Below are 19,073 nucleotides of genomic sequence, written 5' to 3' on the forward strand. Positions count from 1 at the left end.
TGTCTGAAGAGCGCTCTTCTTGTAAGGTGAAGGCTTTGCAAGCGTCCTAGATGGCAATGTATGGCGAGTTAAACAGATGCTAAGCTTGGGTACCGACTTGGGGAATCAGGATCGAGTGGCCTTGAATGTTCAGTTCGGTTTGGAATATTGGTCGTCAAGTGAGACTGTGTGATGCCCCCCTTTTCCGCAAACCACTCCAAACGTTTGGACCGAAGAAGTGTTTGGGGCGGCGAAGAGGCCTGTTTCTTCGAACATTAAGCGTTTCTGGCGTCTAGATCGTCTTCCAGGGGGGATACCAGTGGAAGCGGGGTGTTGGTGGAAGACATTCAGATGGCCTGCACTGATGGAGATTGACGAGTGGGGCGAGTCAACAAGAAAAGACCAAGTTCACTGCAGACAGCCACACTATGATCTTGTCAGTTGTGTTCAAGACATTCCCTCGTGTCCCGAGACTTTCTCTACACCTGTAATTCTTTCACAAGAACAAGCGCCCACCCTTTCTTCGGTAGCACCAATTTCTGAAGCATAATCATGCAAAGTGCAATGAATAAGTTCAATCTATAATGCTACTGGTACATGTTTGTGACTGAAGCTATTTCTGGTCTCCATCAATGAACCTGTAAGTGGATATTGGTATCTCCGTGGAAGTGTCGGTGCCAACGGCGGCACTGAAGGAACTCGTTAGAAGGTCTCTCTTCTGACTGTCCGAATAGGGTGAAAACAGCTTCAAGAGCCTTTTAGGTACATGCGTTGTTTTAAGACGAGGCTTTCATTCAGAGACCGCACACCTCTACATCCAAGGGTCACCATTCACCACTCCTTGCTGCAGGCCAACATCATGCCCCCCTCCCCAGGCATAACTCCTCTCATGATACAGAGCCTCTCTTGCTCCAAGTGTTTCCTGGTCTTCGGAAGTCGGGATCGTTCATGAATCAGATTAATGTAAATTGTCCAGATGCCGCTTTCCGATTTGGAAGCCCCTGAAACCAGATCACCATTAGATACTGTTGTTAACAAAGCCACCACCGACGTAGGAAGTCCTGAGGCTTCCAATTGTTGTCACTGAGTCCCGTGAATCATGTAGATCTTGCAATACGTTTCACTCAAGTGTTCTGTGGAGTCGTGGACGTGTGGTGCTGTGTCCAGAATGATGACACTGAGCAGCGCTCAGTCAACGCCGGGTCAATTTGATGCGAGATTGAATGGCTTGCGCGCCCTCTGTTGGATTCGTGGTGACTACGTTCCAATAGCTTGATGTCACGTATCTCGCAAGGTCGGAGCTGTTCGAGGTCGGACAGCGATGTGAAAAGGGGTAAGTGATACTCTTATAACAGCGATGAAAATTGCATGTTGCGAACTTGTACTAAATGTCATTAGAGTTTATTTTCAGTGTTTTAATGGTGTATTACTGCAGCGATTGCTGGTTGTTGTTCATTCCTCGGTTGTGGCCAATGTGGTGGTGGGGAGCTCGCAACAGTCCGCGTTGGGATTCGTACTTCGATTGAGTTACTATCCCTTTTCCTTCGGTGCCTGTACTCATTTTGAGTGCAAACGAACATCACAGTGAATATGTAGAGATCTGTAGTATGTGTGGTCTTTGTCAAAAGGGGTAACTTGGTCAATATGTATTGGACAAGGAGTATAGGAGTGGGCAAATCACTCGCTTCCAAAATACAGCTATGAGACTCTCCTACATCATTCTTCTTGATTTTGAAGGTCCAATTTGTGAAAGTGGGGGCGGTATCGTTTTGCTTGTGGTCTGAATCACCGAGTGTCCCTTGGTCAGGGCAGTGTCAGAACGCGAACACGGACCTTGTGCATAGAATGCTTTTACCCAACGGCCTTGGCTACCACACAAAAGTACGCACAGAGGGGCCAATTGCAGCAATTAGAGACCCAGCCAAAGGCTCCCTCGCGCTATTGACGAAGAGTGTAAATATTGATCCCCAAGTGTCAACCTACCAGTAAATCACATTAACGAAGAGGATAGCAAAGTGATCTTATTGTCCAAAGCTACCGATACCCTGATGCACATTGATGCAACAGAACAATAGAATGTCACAGCACCAGGAGACGCATTGGGGAGGTCTTTTGAGGCCATCAGCTGCCCGTAGGTGACTTGATTAGTACCCGTACGTCTCCCCAGGGGCTAGGCAACGTACTAACGACCACTGAAGCTCCCTTCCGGTGACACAAGGAGCTTCCCCTCGAGTGAATGGCAAGCGTGATTTCATTGTTGCCAGTGGCAGAGACGCATGGCTGCCAGTGGAAGAGGGCAGAAGCCCTCATGCAGCTCTTGCCGGGGCTTTATATATGTCCCCTCCCACTTCTCCTCCATCTCTTCTTTCCTTCCTCTCTCACCCTCAAACATTTTTATCCCCTCTCCTCCAATATCTTTATCACACATCAAATATAATTATCTTCAAATATATATATCGCCAACGACATCTGGCTCCGGGTCCTGCGCGGCCTCAACCTACCGACAGTGAGTCACCTCGCCTTTCCTTTTCTCTCCTCGCAGAAACGTCTCGTGCTGCACTTCCTTTCTTCTCCCCAAATCCCTTCCTCTCTTCCCTTGCCCCCAAACACGCGGTGCCTCGCGCTTCACTTCACTCAGTGATTCACTTTGGCTTCGACGCACGAGCACACACACTCACCACTCATCTAGGGTCCCGGGCCAGCCACTTGAAGTGATTGTCCGTCCTTCTTGTGGTCTCTGGCACAATAGAGGAAAGCCTCCCGTATTTTCTCCATGGTGCCGGAGAATGTCGTCGATGGTTGCGGCAACGACTCCCTCCAGGAAGAGCCATTCCCTGGCCCGGACAACCAGTCGAAGATGAAGCGCTCGGTTGAGAACGCCGAACACGTTGGTACGCAGCTTCTCACAATCAACCGCAATGGCAGGCAACTGACACTTGTTGATCTAGGTCTGTTCATCCCGACTGCTGGGCAGTACTTCCGGAATGAGCGGCGCCGCCGCCACTCCCAGTATGACGGCGGCCGCGCTTCTTCTTTCCAGCCTTTTGGTCAGAGGTTCAAGGGCAATAACGCACTTGTCTTCTACCCGGAGGGTAGTCCCACTGTCGCTGGCGCTCTAAGCCAGGACATGGACATCTCCCACCGCATCGAGGTCTGTGACACTCCTGCGCCCTCTCTCGTTGAACTCGGCAACTACATCACCGTAAGTATCATTTGTGATCTAGTGAAATGCAAAATGTACTGACCCGACAGATCAAGAGCAGATCAGTCACCGAACATGCTTCACTAACTCACCGAACCTCCAAATCACCTTTCTCAACATCTTCCCCGACACACTGGGTGATTCCTCTTCCCCGACATACTGGGTGACTGGCCGCCCCAAGAGGGTCGCCCCTACGAACCTCCGCGGTTCCGAAGCACGTGGACGGACGCGATGTCCGAACCACCGTAAGTACCTACCACCCTGTCTTCCATCACAAGCAGGACTGACCTCTTCACAGATCATGCTTCGAAACATCCCAAACAAGGACGGCCAACCTCCTTCGGCGCAAATTGTTGGCGCCTCTCTCGGGAGGCCCGATTGCTTGTTTCGACTCAGGTTGGCCGGAATTGTTTGGTGACTTTGTTGTGAGCCGCTCCGATCCCCGTCGCAAGGCGGGTGAGTGTCGGCCCTGGTTCTCGGGGCCCACACGAGGAGCGCCTGGCTCGAGTCCAGCGAGTGTAAGTTCATCTCCAACTGTCTTCCACGTCCATCTATGACGGAACTAATCTATGTTTGCATAGTGAGGGGACTGAGCATCGCATTGAGCGGTCGATGGATGTGATGGTCGCTGCCCGACGCAGCATGTACGGCGCTGACATGCTTCCCCGTACAACCAACTTCGGGGTGACCCCTGAGGACGCCCGCGAGCTACACCAGAACCAGCATCGCAGCGATCCGAAGTTGGTATGTCTCGGTCTTCCCGGTGGTTGCATGATGTTGTCATCGTTCTTTTGGTCGGTACGATTCTATGTAATCGTCGGGGGGGCCGAGCATATCATCTATGTAAGTTATCTTCAAAAGAGTTGCCCTCCATCTCAACATGCTAACTCTCAAACAGTTTTTTCCAACACCACCAACTTCGGGGTTACCCCCGAGGAGGCCCTGGAGCTCCACGAGAAGCAGCAGGCTTACAACGCTGCGAACGCCACTGCTGGTAAGGGCGCAGTCACCCAGCAAGATGGTGGCATCTGGGACGGCACCCAGACCAAGCACAACAACCTCATCTAAGCTCGCCACCGACACAACCCTGCCTACGATACCAACGAATTTATGAGTTTCACGAAAGTCACTATGACCAAGTTCTCTCTGTTGATTTAAGCTCTCAGCCACAAGTCTCAACTGCAAATAACGCATCTACCCTTGGCTCACAACCTCGCCAGTTGAACTCGGCAACTACATCACCTAGATTGCCGTTGTCGCTTGCTCGCATACGTCAGCATTGTTGCTCTCTTCGCAAAGACATCCTTCCACCGGCCTCAATCTAAAAAGCTCCCTCAGCTTCTCAAAGAGTACCGGGAAGCCTGTAATGATATCAAAGTCAGCCACCCGGCCTCGTCCTATCATCACTTCAACATCCATCCTTCCCTACCTTCCTTCCTTCCTTCATCAACATCCTTGCCTTGTACCCTCAACATCTTTACCCTCCTCCTCATCATCTTTACCTCTCTTCTATATATATTGTTCATTGCCCGACCAGATCGCAGCCTTGAAGCCCCACGGGGTCTTGTCTCACCACTTTACATATATACACACTGCGTGGCCGACCGCAGCATTGAAGCCCCACGGGCTGTGTCCTCTCGACAATCTATATATACACCGCGCGATTGATCGCAGCATTGAAGCCCCACGGGGTCTGCCTCTCATCAATATATATACTACTGCTCGACCGATCGCAGCATTGAAGCCCCACGGGTCCTGCCCTCGCGGCAGCAGAGCAGTCATTTTCTGGTCAGCACGGGAGCCGACATCGAATTCGACGATTAGTGGCTTGACTATGGACCTTTGTACATGGTAAGTCGACTGTCGCATGAAGTCTATAGTCGCTAACCACAAAACAGAAGCTCTCTCTCTCACATTCAAGACCATGACACTTCTTCTGCATGCTTCAACGGGAGAGCAGACGGTATCCCGTATTTTCCACTTGACTTGCCGCAACTGTGACTGCCGCAACTGTGAGAAGCAAGGACACTTCAGCCGGGGGAAACTCGAGAAGCCAACATTAGTTCAGCTCTCTATCCCAGCTTTGGATCAGACACTTCTCATCGTCATGACAATTGGTAAGTTGTCTTCATCCCTCTCTCCGACATTGACCTTGTACTAATTGATATGTCTAGCTTTGGATCGCCTTGACCTCAGCCCATTTTCCATGCCGAGTCAACCGGAGATTGAAGCAAACCTACCTCACGATTCCTCAACACGCACTATACATTGGCCTTCAATGGCGACGCTCAGGCGACGCGACAAACTTCCCTTTTGTATATTATATTATAAATGACTTCCACTGGACGAGCGAACATTAGTTCCGCTCTCTATCCAAGTCGGGACCAGCTCGGCGGAGATCACCATCAACTGGTGAGTTGTCTTCTTCGCTTCTCATCGACTTGACTCATCACTAACTTGTCAATCAGTATTCCTTCGGTTCACTCCCTCTCTCCTATCTCACAATACATTTCTTTGACTACGGCTGGCCCCTCCACCGCCAACTCACCTCCCACCTCGACCATCTTCAACTCTCCCTCTATGTGCCTGACAAGGCAATGCGAGACTTGTGACTGAGAGCTCAAATCAACAGAGAGAATTTAGCTGGGCTCTGCATGTCATCTTCTTTGGTTACTACTTGTGGTGGACACTTGTGAATGATCAGCGCACATAGCATGCAAACAATTCATATCAATTAGAACATACATCTCCCACAAAAGACCTTGTGAACTCCAAATGTGACTGTCCGCCCCGCCTCATTGCCGCCACCCTCTTCTTCCACTCCGACAACTGAACATCTCTCTCTCTCCGCACCAACTCCTTCGGTGAACATGCTAAGACTGACCGGATTCCCTGCGTAACGCAGAGAATCATGCAGCCACTGCCAAAAACAACACGTGGCCCGAGCCATGAACAGAAGACTTCTCTGTAAGCAACATGTCGCCCTGCGTCAGATCGATCTTCGTCTACTCACGCATGAGAAGTACCCCGGTGATATCTTCACACTCTAAGGCATATACCCGGCTAACCTTTCACTCATTTTCCCAGAAAATCGACGTGCAGCTCCCAACCACGAACCCGTTCTCCCCCGCTTCCGATGATTCCATGACAGCCGCTGTACATCACGACCTTTTGATCTCTCCAGCAAGTGTTCCAAGTAGAAGAGCAAAGTCACCGTCCAATCCTGACCGCGATGCTGGGTTTTGGCGCAAGTCGCAGAGACTCGGGACTACCTGTGGGAGGCTTCAGTATACCACATTTCCAATAAACTAAAGACCAGTTCAGTTGTCTCTCATGTCGAGAGGTGCGAGCCTCGAAGAATCAGAGTTCTCAGCGTGTTCTTCCAACGTTGTCAGACGTTATTTCTACTCTCTGTGTCCAAGCCAGTAGTCACACATGCTTTAGAGACCTTAAAATACTTGAGCTGGTCAGAGGCGTATTGCAGGCTCTTCGTAAGTCCCCCTTCAGTGGAGCAAGCACTTCACGAGCACATCCCTCTTGTGAAAGTCCTGGGCCAATCTTTCCCTGCTGAACGCTTGATAAGGCCAAGAGTTTATTCCATCGTGAGGTTTATCTCCATTTTTGGGACTTTGATTCTGACGTGCTGTTCTACAGATTCATCCTGCCCCAGAGCCGAAGCTCAGTCGCCCGCCCCAGCTTGAGAATGCATGCGAGTGCCCATCATATCGCACATCCGAAGCAAGATTAGAACGTCCAGAAGCTTTCTATCGATGTGAGGAAGACGAAAGAGGCCTCGACCAGTGCGACAGCCTATCCCGAAGCATCTGTTGTTCCGGGGCGCCTCACAGGAGGTCGCAAGATCTACAGCCGCCGTCGTTTACGATGCATTGAGCATCATCAGGCTCGGATGCCAGCACTCGAGACAGCTTATATGCAACACGATTCATGTTAAGGTTCCGGGCTCCTTATGAAGCATTTGACCCTAAGTTACAACAGACTTAGGTGACCTAGCACAAGTTGAGGATATCTTTTGCTGAGTTTCTCTTAATTTCCTACATTAAGGTCTAATATTCTGTTACTCCTCAAAAATAACTAGGCCTTGGTCTTTATGTATGGCGGCCGCGATCGTTTACTTCAGGAACTGAGCCATCAATTGTTACTGTCGAGATACTGCAAGGAGTTCTCTTTGGTGTTTCGACAGAAGGGATAAAGCTTGGCAAGTACGAGCAGGCCATGGCTGACAAAAACTATTTGTGTACTTCGGCAATTCATTCAACATTTGACCATCCAATATCTGTTCTGCATCAGTGTCTGTCTTCCATCCCTTTCGTCTCTTCAGCCACGAGCATTCATCGTTGACTGTGAGTCTATGCACCAGGATCCGAGGATAAGTCGCACCTGGTCTCTCCCCAGGAGGACTCAACTGCGATATTACCCCATCATTGATAGGAACATGGTTCAACTGTCACAGGACAGGCAGCTCGACGCTCACCAGTAGATTCAAGACGTGTTTATTAAAGTAAAGTGTTCAATCTAAGCTAACAAATTGGTATCAAACAAGTCTATAAACAAAAGAGAAGAAAATAGTGGCAAAGCCGGATATCAAAAGCCCATCACGTCCAAGGATCGTCCATCATAGTCCCCCTCTCATACTGTACATCCGCCCGTCAAATCTCTAATGGCTCTTATGTCCGTTAGTCTTGGCACCCTCCTGTCCAACAGCGTTAACACCAGCATTCAACTTTCCGAACTGCCACTCCGGCAGCGTAATACCCGTCTGCTCGTTAATAGTGCTCATCAGCGGCGGCAACATCTGGTACACGTTGCGCATCGTCTCAGTCGCATCACCACCGCCCTGACCAGCACCGCCCTGATTTCCAGTGTTCCACACGCTGATCTTGGGCTCGAGACCGCGGATGGCTGCGGCATTGGCCTTGGCGAGCTCGACGTATGTGCCCTTCTCGATCATCATGTACTGCAGCAGTCCGGCGGGACCGCCGAAGGCCTGCGACAGCTTGCCGTAGGCGTCGGCCATGGCGGAGATACCCTCTGCCTCGCGAAGCTTGCTGACGAGCTCGGCCTCGGCGCGCTGCTGAGCGGCGTAGTTGTAGGCTTCGGCTTCGTTGCGGGTCTGGTAAGCTTCGGCATCTGTGTTCCTTGTGATCTTGGCGTATGTAGCTGCTGCGTCTGCATCTGCGAAGAGCTTGGTCTGGTAAGCTGCAGCGTCGGCCTTGCGCTGACTAGCCTCCTGGTGAGCGCGCGCATCGGCCTCGACTTCGTACGCAGCAGCATCAGCAGCCTGTTGCTTACTCTCCCTCGCAATGGTAGCCTTGACGACATCTGTGGCACGAAGGCGTTCCATCTCAGCAGCAGCACGCTTAATCTCAACCTCCTTCTTAAGGTCCTCATCCTTGGACTCAAGGGTACGCTGGGCTGTGACGCGGGCGATGTCGACATCGCGGGTGAGGCCTGTGCGCTTGGTGTCGAGTTGTGCCTCTGCTTGAGCGCGCTCGATATCACGGACTGTCTTCTGGACAGCGGTCTCGGCGTTAATCTTCGCAATCTCACGCTCTTGCTCACCCTTGCGCTGAGCTTCTCCGACGTTACCGCGGAGTTGAGCCTCAGCTACGTCGATTCTGGCTTGGTTGGTGGCACCCTCGTGAGCTTTGCGGGAGAGCGAGGCGAAGTAGACTGAGTTGGGGGCATCCTTCAATTCTTTGACCTGTAATTTGTTAGCTATCGTGCGAGCAAAAGGGGGGAAAGGTTACATACGTTGGCGTTGAAGATGAGCAGGCCAAACTGCGACAGCTCATTCTGGATGTTTCGGAAGATCCTCTTCTTGAAGACCTCTCGCTCAGTGAAGATCTCCTCCATAGTCATGCTAGACACAAGGACTCGAGTTTCACCCTCGATGATACCCTTGACGATGTTGGCAACATGCTGACCCTGTGTGACATTCTCCTTCTCCTCAGAGTTGGCCAAGAGCATAGCATACTTCATCAAAGCGTCCCCTCGGTCCTCACGATCAAGACCATCGGCTTCACTGTCGCCATCAGGGCGATTGGCCCCGCGCTGGTTGACATCGGGACCCACTGTGAAGACGACGGGAAGAGAGAACTGCAGCTTCTCCTTAGTCATGGCCTGAAGGTCCATGGCATAGTCGTGAGGGCGGATGCTGTGGGGAGTTAGTGAGTGTTGGCCAGTTGGAGAAGGGGGGAGGAATACCTGAAGCGTGTGCATCGTTGGAGAGGCCAGACCCATGTTGCTTTTGTGATCTTGACGGTCTTGATGCCCATGCCAGTGATGGCAAGGTACTCATCGGGGGCAGAGATTCTGTAAGACATCTTGGGTGGTGTTGAAGGTAGAAGAGAATGGAAGTGTAGTTGGGTATTGAAGGATTGAACTGGTGTTGTGTAACCAGTTGTTAGTAGTTATTTGCAGCGAGTGTTGTATATCTCCAGAACCAATGTTACTAGAGAATTATTTGTATAGTATGATCAAAAAGGTGTGTCTCACAAAGCGGACAACCACTCCCTTATATGCTTCTATCCTGACACAGGAACACAAACATGCATGTCTCAAAGCCTGCAAGGGTCATACTCCATGATGAATGTGCCTCGCGCTCAAAGCTTCCAAGAGGTGGTGGCGGAGTCTGGAGTACCCCTGTCAATTCCCAAGTTTCTGGAAGAATTCCATGTCCGCAACGGGTATGCAATGCGGTCCCGTGATCAGATTGAGTTGAGGAATAAGATTAAAGAGAATGAGCTTGTGATGTGATCGCCACTTGGGGAATGCCCGGGTTTGGTGAGTTTCTTTTGTGGTGATGTTGTTGGTTGGGCGTTCTCGGGTGATCTACAGTGGGGTTCGCCTCTAAAGCATCACCGAAGCTTCAGGGCACTCGTGTAAGTTGGCCTCGGGGAGCAAACCATCAGACTTTAGGGTGTAAGAATAAACTCAGCAAAAGATCTCCTAAACTCATGCTAAGTTACCTTAAGTTTTTTTCCACTTGGGATCAAAGTCCCAAGGTCGGTTTCGTCCCAACAAATGTCATTTCCTAATGCGTTTATTGGCAATTAGCTCTAGCGCTTGCTGTTATGCTGTCCATTCTCCCAAACTAACGTTCAGCCGCAAAGCACTATCAACACAGCCCTGTAAACGGACCGTCTGTTTAATTTCCGCGCACATCGCGGAATCAATCAATCAATCACTCAAGCATTTCCTGCCGGTATCCGAATCGAGCATCTTGGCTAAACGCCCGACCGCAATGCTAATACTCACGTGCACAAAACATGATTCGATGATACTTGGAATGTCCCAACACCGCCAAGCCCCCAAATTGCATGACTGAACAACCATCAATTCTGCTGCGCCACGATGAGTAACCAATGACCATCACAGGCACTCCTTCAGGCAGACATGATGTGCAGCCCAAGGCTGTGATGAGAGTTCCCTCCTCTTTTGTGGTTTCGGCGATTGCTAGTTTGACGCTTTTGATACTACGCTTTGAGACGGGGCGATACAAGGCTGAGTTGGTGGTCACTCAAGCGCTATTGATGGTGGGCTGACTGATTGACCTTTTTGTCTAGATTCAGGTTTTATGTATATGCATCGGGCGTTTGGCATTTGCTGTAGCATCGACTAAACATACGTCTTGCAGAATATCCAGACTTGGCTTTCTTCTCATTGCAACATCATGTCTAAGCAAGACTCCTTCGATGGCGGGGATCTTCCTCCCCCGTACACTGAATCCGGCCCCTCAGCATCACTACCTTTATCAGAACCACGACAGTCAGTCACAACTATCTTCTCCTCACATTTGAACAACCTTCCCCTACGCATTCAATCCGTTCAAGCAGTTCGCAACTCAGCGCGCGATGAACGGGACAGTGAAATACTCACCCTGCTGGTGCCTCACATTGAGGATATGCTCTCGTCAATAGCGGCCATGGATCCGCCACCACGAGTCGTCGAAATGACCATGGTGCCAGAAGAAGCAGTTGGTGAAGGGTGGTTCTTTAGCGATGAAGATCAATCCCGAACCGTTGTGCGTGTTAAAGAAGATCGCAAGCTAGTAGGCGACCAAAAGAAGCCTGTTAAGCAAAGTGAACCCCCAAAAAACAGAGCTTTCGACGAATGGGGCCGATGGGAAGACGACACCCAAGAATCGGCCTCAGACGACGTTCTCTGGTGGTCAGATCACGACATGGCAGTCCGTCTCGCAAAGTACATTTCCCCAGAACGAGTAGACCGTCAGGTCGTCAAAGCACACGTCGAACAAGCAAAGAAAGCATCAAGATGGGGCTTATTCAAGAAATCTGAACCATCGACACCACCGGCGCCAGTAGTAAAGGCACAGGAGGAGGAACCGGTTACTATGACGGTCAAGGCTGAGGAGGTTACGTTTCGGCGGGAGAACGAGATGGGTATTTGGGAGGGCAAGACAGGATGGGGCTTGGTGGTCAAGGTCAAGTTACGGCAGTGATGGCGATGTTGGACATGGGCTGAGAATGAGGGCATTGTGAACACAGGATATATATAGAGTCTATTGGGCAACGAAGATATGAACATTTCAGAGAACATTCTCTGCCAGCCAGCATCTTGTCAAGTTCAATTGCGGATGTGACTCGGAGATCTAATTGAGTCCTCACTGCTACCTGCATCAGACTGGTAAATGTATTCCATCAAGACACGCCAAGTTCAACAGTTAGACTTGGCAGAATAAAACATTCTTCTCTAGCCGATATCACTCAGTGACACATTGTATCATCTCGGGGTCTTTTCTGTGCATTGGCGCGCGGCATGTAATACAGTGAATGGTTAAGTTGAACCATATCTTCACTACTCCCCAAGGTGAGTGAATGCTGACAGCACACTCTGAAGCTATCACCAACGACAGAATCACTTTTAGAGACTCCATAGTACTTAAATATAAGACCAAGACTCCATAGACATCATATATAGGGAGCTAGGCCTTCACAGAACACAACTGTAAACACCTCAATTCGGCCTCACACCACGTCGTGAAACTCACCCTGCCTAATCTCACAGCAACATCTCACAACCACTGTATCCCCTCTCACAGCATCCATCCTCACCATCCGTTCCCTTTTTTCCGCCCTCGTTCGTGATTCACCTCTCTTCGTCTTAGTGCCTGACTCACTCGCCGACCAAACCCCACCTCATCTACAAAACCCTCACCTTCACCCATAACCACCTCGAAAAATCGTTTGAACCTCCTCCTCCTCCTCACTTATCCTGCAGACTCCGCTTCCAACATCATGGCTTACAACGTCCTCGTAACAGGCTCATCCGGCCATCTCGGCACAGCTCTTATGCTCTCCCTCCCGACATTCGGCTTCACGCCACTCGGGATCGACATCTTACCCTCTGAGAACACAACACACGTTGGATCAATCTCAGACCGTGAATTTGTAACATCTCTTCTTCAGAAACACCCCATCCAGCATGTCCTTCACGCTGCGACGTTGCATAAACCCCATGTCGAGAGTCACTCCAAGCAAGACTTCATCGACACAAACATCACTGGTACCCTCGTCCTTCTCGAAGAAGCCGCCAAGCTCGACGCCCAGATCGAGAGCTTTGTCTTCTTCAGCACAACAAGCACATTCGGCGCAGCACTGAGTCCCAAGCCCGGCCAACCCGCCGCCTGGATCGACGAGACCGTCGTCCCCATTCCCAAAAACATCTACGGCGCTACAAAAGTCGCAGCAGAAGATCTATGCTTCCTCGTCCAGAAGCAAACAAACATGCCCGTCGTCATTCTCCGCACGAGCCGCTTCTTCCCAGAGCAGGATGACGATGAAGATCGCAGAGCAGCTGTCTCAGACGACAACCTCAAAGTGCTCGAACTAGCGTATCGCCGCTGTGACATTGAAGACATTGTCCGGGCGGCAGTCTGCGCGATGAAGAAAGCGCGGGAGGTCCAGTTTCGGAAATACATCATCAGCGCGCCGCCGCCTTTTCCCAACGATGTTGACACGCTGGCGATGCTGGACAAAGACCCTAAGCAGGTGTTTGAGGCTGTTGCGCCGGAGTGTGTGCAGGTGTTCAAGGATAAGGGGTGGAGTCACTTGAACAGGATCGACCGGGTCTATGATTCTAGCAAGGCGGTTGAGGAATTGGGTTGGAAGCCGGAGTTCACGTTCAACAAGGTTGTCGAGTTGATTGGGGAGGGCAAGGAGTGGAAGAGCGAGTTGACGGGGAAGGTTGGGAAGAGAGGATACCATGCTGTCAGCCATGGTGTTTACACTTTCCGATGAATTAGCGGTCCGAGAATTGGCATTGGAGGGGGGATACAGCGAAAAGCTTCACGATGGTTTTGGGACGAGATACAATTGACACTAATGATACTGGGTCCTCAGGAAGCAAGGAAGTATCAGACCATGATACAGAAAATAATCTCAGCAAAAGGTATCCTAAACTTAGCAAGGATATCCTAAACTTATGTCAAGTTGCCTATTAGTCTTTTTTGCTATTAGGATCGAGGTCCTAAGTGTTCTTTCCTCTCCTAGTGGGTGTAAACAAACTCGTATTCGCCATGTATGCTATGTCTACTAAACAGCCCTCTAAAATCAGGGTATCTACCTATACAGCTCTCTTTTCCTCAGCCAAACTTGATTCCAGAGTTGGGATTCCACGTCCCAGGTGCAGGAGGCTGGCCTGAACCACCAGACTGACCAAACTTGATACCCATACCAGGAGTCCACATTGCACCAACCGGCGTTGGTTGCACTGGCTTTGGCTGCTGTACCGTCTCTCCCCAAGACTGTATGTTTGCCTGAGCTGGACTCTGCACAGGCTGAGGGACTTGTTGCTGTGGTGGTACATATGAGTGGGAGGGGTCTTGGTGTGACGGCATTGGGCTTTGGGCAGGAGGTTGTTGGTGGGAGATGTTAAGGTTTGACAATGTCGGCATGTTGATTTCTCTGTGATTTCGGTCAGTAAACGATTCGTATCAAGGTCATGGAAAACATACTCTTCCAACGCTCTGGCCTCCATGCGGCGCTGAGCCACCCAACCGCGAATAACATCACGGAAGCCCTGTCCAACAATCTTGTTCAGATCATTGTAGAACTTGCGTCCAACTTCGAGGTTGTTGATAATCTCCTTGTACTTAAAATAGGCATTATCAAGCTTCTGCAAAGCCACCTCGCGTTCTCGGTTACCGCGCTCACCCATTTGTCGCTTCTGCGACTCAAATTCGCGATTGATACGCTGAACATCGGCCAACAGACGTTCTTGGTCTTTGGCCTCCTTTTCAATCGCTTCAACTTCGGGCTCATACAACTTATCAAGTCGTTTGTCGAAGAACTCTTCAAAGTGAGCCGGGACGAGTGCTGTGTTAGGATACGCTCGCTCCAATCGGGCTGCTTCCTTGAGAATGTCCGGCTTAATGTCATCACGCCGAGCGTTTTCTCGCAAGCTTTCAACCTTCTTGCGACGACGGCTCTCGAGACGAAGAACGTCGTTGTATGCGCCGCGCAATCTTCCTATGACAGGCTTCAATGTCTCGGGTATGTCAACCCGTCGGCTCGACGGCACAGAATCCATCAGATCTCGGTCCGGTCCGGAAAGGATAGCAAGGAGATCCTGGATCGAGCCGAACTTCTCCCTGACAACTGCATCGCTACTGATACTGCTCTGGAAGTAGCTCTCGATCTCAGAAGCGTGCTGCCAGAGCTTCCCACCTTGAGGATCTTGCCGACTCTCGGGTCGCACCCATCGGTCTGTTCCGTATCTCATCCGTAATCGCTGATCTTCCTCTTCCTCCGAAGCTAGAGCCGCTTTGCCCTCTTCGAAAATCGCCATATCTCCAGACCGCAACTTGTCAATATCCGCAAAGCCCTTTTGTACTCTGCCAATGGCATCTGCTTGTCTGATCTCCTCAGCATGTTGGACCAAGCTTGGCGGTAGACCCAGAGGTTTCTCAAGTGCTTGTAAAGATCCAGGTAGCCCGAGAGATGTGAGAATTTCATGAATCTTTTCTGTGAGCGATTCAAGTTCCGGGATAATATTCTGGCTGACCATGCGATCACGTCGTTCCTCGTAAATTGATGTGGCGACGTGCACCGAGAAGGGGACAAGTCGAGAGAACAAAGCTGGCCCGAACTCGGCGTGATCTCCAAAGTAATCATAGGGGTTGGCAACTTGCGGTGGCACCCGAGCTACGGCCATGTTTGCGCGATCCAGAATTTTGAGCTCCGACTTTGGTGGTACAGCAACTGCAAATGTTAGTACTCTGACAAGCAAGGGTGGTGAGCGTACGTACTCAGGTAAATAACATCGTTGTCCTTCTCTGCTCGCTTCAAATCCTCCTCAACCTTGCGCTTCAATCCATTGAGGTCGTCAACCACCGTCTTGCCAAGATAGCCACTTCGGGCCTCCTTAATGCCCTCCGTCGCACAAGCAACGGCGTCTTTGAGTCGCGCAACCTCCTCTCCATATTTCCTCTTCTCGAGACAATCGCACGCTGCTCGGTATTGAGCAGCAGCGGCAAAGTGGTGATGCTTGGCGCTCATGTGGTGGATCCAGGCACTGCTTATGGCTTCGCTCTTCATAGCAGCTTCACCAGCAAAGTTATACAGGTCGGACACTCGGGCTGCGAGCTTTGCAATTGACGCGTCTTTGTAGCCGTCCATAACAGCTTTCTGCCAGAAGCATTCTTGGCTTTGGGCAAGGAGTAGCTGGATCAACGACTCGAGTGTGTCGTGATCCATGTCTTCGGGAGGATCGGACATTCGTAGTTCGGGGAGGATCTCTTTTTGCATGTGTGATAGAACGCCAGCCGCGAGGGAGAAGTAGTTCGCTGCTGATTTGAGGCCTTCGGTGTTACCTCGAGGCGTGTTAATAGCGAGCTGGGAATAAAGGGAGGCGAGGTTGTAGAGAATGTTCATAAGCTCGTATTTGAGGTTGTTCCGCACCATAGGACGCTCGGTATTGTATCCAAGCGTAGGATACCACGAAAATTCGGCGCCAATCTAGTCATCAACGTCAGTTTGTTGTGCAGTCGTCCAGCATCGCGTGACACTCACATCTATGGGAAACTTGCCCCCAACCCAAACAAGCTGCCCGGCATAAGCTTGCAGCTTCTTAATGCCGCTCGGATGCGGTTCTCGCACATTCACCGCATCGCGTCGAAGTGCATCAATGACCTCGAGGTCATGCTTGAACATATCTGGGTGCTGGTCATATTTGGTGTTGATATACTGTCGTATCGTCGAGGCAAGCGAGAGGTGAGTCGACTTGCGAAAGGGGATGGATAGGATGTTTCTGAGGAGGGAGGGAATGTTAGCTGGGTTCAGGGATTTCCAGTATAGCTGGTTCTTCTTACGACGACATGGCTTCGTTTGCGAACCTGAGGGCGGGTTCTTGAGCCTTTGTGTTGTAAAGTCAGCTTTCTTGCCAAGATCGCTGGGCTAGAGCGTTGCAATGACTTCATCAGAGCTTGGAGCTTGTGGAGGCGCCACGTTGGAGGGGCAATGACATACGATGTGGCGCAGCAGTCGCTACCCTAGAGTCTTCGGACCAAAAACTCTTGAAGTCACATGGGGAGCAAGAAAATATCAGACTTTAGAAGAGGATGCTGAATGAACTTAGTAAAGAGCCTCCTAAGCTTAGGTTAAATTACTAAAGTCTTTTCATCCCTTAGGATAAAGATCCGGACTTTTCTCATATCGTCCTGGAAGTATAAACTGGGTTCTATGTCGGGATCGAAGACGTGATGTTACTATGGTATGGAGCGGTTGCTGTCATTTACCGAAAAACAGGCAGACGGAGTACCAAGTGTACAACTAACCAGGATTATCGGTGATGTTATTCACGCATTTCATCTACATACTTCTATAAACATCATGTCAAAGACGTTCGCATAGAGTTCAGCAGATCGTGTTCGTGTTCAAATAATGCAATTGTTATTTTGGCTAAAACCACTTAGAATTCCATAGCAAGAAAATAATCAAAGTATTGCCTCCCTCAGTCGTGGTATCTTAACAATATCCGTTCTCATCTCTAACGGTACTTCACATCTCCAACTTCAGGTCGGTGAACTCCATCATCGACGTATCCTGGAGGCTGCGTCTGTCCCGCACTAGCTCCCGACGCCACCGGCGCCGAAGGATCGGAAGGTCCGGTGGAAGTGGGGTCCCGATCGGTCGGAGACACGGAGTTGACCTTGAGAGATCCAACCTCAGCACCCTTCAGAGTCTCGAGAAGGTTGCGAGCACCAGCCGGCCACATACCGCTCTGGCGGGGAACCTCTCCTCGGATGATCTGCTCGACTGAGACGCGCTCGCCGTAGAAAGCAGCGTTGGCATCCTTGCGCTCGACGACGACGGTGCCGTCGACTTGAATGCCTGCGTAGAAACCGCGGGACTTAACGTAGGAAAATACAGGCTTGAAAGCGCCGGTGCTCAAGCTGCGGCGCTTCTTCTTCTTGTCGGCATCGGTCTCTGGCTTCAAGCCTTGGTTGTCCTCGGTAGGGCGGGGAGGCTTGGGTGGAGCCTCTTCGTCCTTGTTCTCCTTGTCCTTCTTCTTTCCATCCATAGCGGCACCAATCTCAACAGCACCGCCAGCGCCGTATGGACCAGCGACAACAGCAAGGTCACTTCCCAGAGCAACACGAGTCTTGGCGAAAGCGTTGAGAGCCTCTCGGCTGTTGATAACACAGACACAGTCGTAAATGTCAAGACCGATCATGAAACCTGCGCCGACAGAGTGGACTTGGATACCTGAAGGAGGACCCCATGATCCATCAGGGAGACGAGAGATCAAGATACCCGAACCAGTGGCACCAGAGAAAGCGTAGCCGGCACGAAGGGTTGTGAAGATAGCCAGACCTTGGGCCTTGGCAATCACCTTGGGAGGGATGTTGACAAGAACTCTCTTCTTGGGCTTCTCTTTGGTGGGATCAATGATCTCGTCATTCGTCTCCTGTGCCTTGGGGTCTGTTGATGTGGGAACCTGGCTAGAGCTAGGATCGGCGTAGACACCGTTTTCTAGAGTATGTTAGCGGATGTTCTGGTCAAGCTGTATGGGTGACTTACTGCAGAAGGACTTCAAAATAGAAGCTGCCTTGTCACACTCCTTGTCGATGGTCTCGGGGAGGAAACTCTGGCTACCAAACTTGTGGGCTAAGCTATTGATAGGAGCAGCCGCCTTGATACCAAGCTGGCTGAACTTTTCGCTCCAGCCGGGCTTCTTGTGCGTCTCAGGATGCGCGGAAGTCGAAGCCTGGGTTGTGGTTGTCTCGGGGCCATGACCGAAGCCGTGGCCATGTGTAGGAGCTGTAGGACTTGGCTGAGGAGGCGCCTGAGCCTGAGCTGGCTGGTTCGTAGGAGGAGGCGCAAAAGTAGGATGAGCAGGGTCGTACTGCGGAATAGCGTAGTTTTGCTGGGCCTGCTGAGACTGCTGAGCGTCAAAGGGCTGGTGAGTCTCCTGATGCTGTTGAGGCACAGCGACTGGGTTGCCCTGGAGAGGGTTCGGGTGAGCAGCGGAAGCTTGATGTTGATCTTGCGCGGGAGGAGGACCGGGAGGAGGGGGAGGGAAGTACTGCTGCTCTAGCTGGCGCTTCTCATCTGCAGCACTGGGATATTGCTCTGCTCCGGCAGTGGACGTAAACGGAGGAGGTTGCTGCTGGCTCTGGGATCCTGCGAACTGGACATGTTGGTCGGGATTTTGGGGTACGCGGGGCTTCTCGTCTCCAGGAAGCTCAGCAGATCCTTGGTTGTACGCTGGAGGCAGAGAGGAGTCTTGAGGTTGATTCTGGGAAGGGTTGGCGGTAGGAAGCAGACCACCTCCATGCTGGTCGCCAGCGGAATACTGGGGGGCTTTCTCAGGATTCGACATCGGATTATAGGTACTAATGTAAAGCTGT

The 19,073-nt window shown here is 51.0% G+C and overlaps 6 protein-coding genes across 6 annotated transcripts; 3 read left to right on the plus strand and 3 right to left on the minus strand.

The window, feature by feature from the left end:
- Positions 1-2,752: 2,752 nt before the first annotated feature.
- Positions 2,753-5,793, plus strand: FMAN_00181 (uncharacterized protein; the record flags this gene model as incomplete). Its single annotated transcript, XM_041822001.1, has 12 exons — positions 2,753-2,870; positions 2,928-3,181; positions 3,240-3,426; positions 3,612-3,699; positions 3,763-4,024; positions 4,080-4,175; positions 4,428-5,032; positions 5,083-5,144; positions 5,206-5,298; positions 5,356-5,473; positions 5,542-5,593; positions 5,650-5,793. The coding sequence occupies 12 exons, from the start codon at positions 2,753-2,755 to the stop codon at positions 5,791-5,793; spliced, it is 2,079 nt and encodes a 692-aa protein (XP_041687725.1).
- Positions 5,794-7,856: 2,063 nt separating this feature from the next.
- Positions 7,857-9,525, minus strand: FMAN_00182 (uncharacterized protein; the record flags this gene model as incomplete). Its single annotated transcript, XM_041822002.1, has 3 exons — positions 7,857-8,903; positions 8,954-9,356; positions 9,407-9,525. 3 exons carry the CDS (start codon positions 9,523-9,525, stop codon positions 7,857-7,859), a joined length of 1,569 nt encoding a protein of 522 aa, XP_041687726.1.
- A 1,349-nt stretch (positions 9,526-10,874) lies between these two features.
- FMAN_00183 (uncharacterized protein) lies at positions 10,875-11,663 on the plus strand (the record flags this gene model as incomplete). Its single annotated transcript, XM_041822003.1, has 1 exon — positions 10,875-11,663. The coding sequence occupies one exon, from the start codon at positions 10,875-10,877 to the stop codon at positions 11,661-11,663; it is 789 nt and encodes a 262-aa protein (XP_041687727.1).
- A 796-nt stretch (positions 11,664-12,459) lies between these two features.
- On the plus strand, positions 12,460-13,461 carry FMAN_00184 (uncharacterized protein; the record flags this gene model as incomplete). The annotated part of the gene is made up of 1 exon (XM_041822004.1): positions 12,460-13,461. One exon carries the CDS (start codon positions 12,460-12,462, stop codon positions 13,459-13,461), a length of 1,002 nt encoding a protein of 333 aa, XP_041687728.1.
- A 344-nt stretch (positions 13,462-13,805) lies between these two features.
- On the minus strand, positions 13,806-16,540 carry FMAN_00185 (putative pH-response regulator palA protein; the record flags this gene model as incomplete). Its single annotated transcript, XM_041822005.1, has 5 exons — positions 13,806-14,127; positions 14,178-15,423; positions 15,471-16,179; positions 16,234-16,471; positions 16,533-16,540. The coding sequence occupies 5 exons, from the start codon at positions 16,538-16,540 to the stop codon at positions 13,806-13,808; spliced, it is 2,523 nt and encodes an 840-aa protein (XP_041687729.1).
- A 669-nt stretch (positions 16,541-17,209) lies between these two features.
- FMAN_00186 (uncharacterized protein) lies at positions 17,210-19,045 on the minus strand (the record flags this gene model as incomplete). Its single annotated transcript, XM_041822006.1, has 2 exons — positions 17,210-18,195; positions 18,244-19,045. The coding sequence occupies 2 exons, from the start codon at positions 19,043-19,045 to the stop codon at positions 17,210-17,212; spliced, it is 1,788 nt and encodes a 595-aa protein (XP_041687730.1).
- Positions 19,046-19,073: the final 28 nt, after the last annotated feature.

The sequence above is a fragment of the Fusarium mangiferae genome (assembly GCF_900044065.1).
Source record: "Fusarium mangiferae strain MRC7560 genome assembly, contig: FMAN_scaffold013, whole genome shotgun sequence".
Taxonomy (NCBI): Eukaryota; Fungi; Ascomycota; class Sordariomycetes; order Hypocreales; family Nectriaceae; genus Fusarium; species Fusarium mangiferae.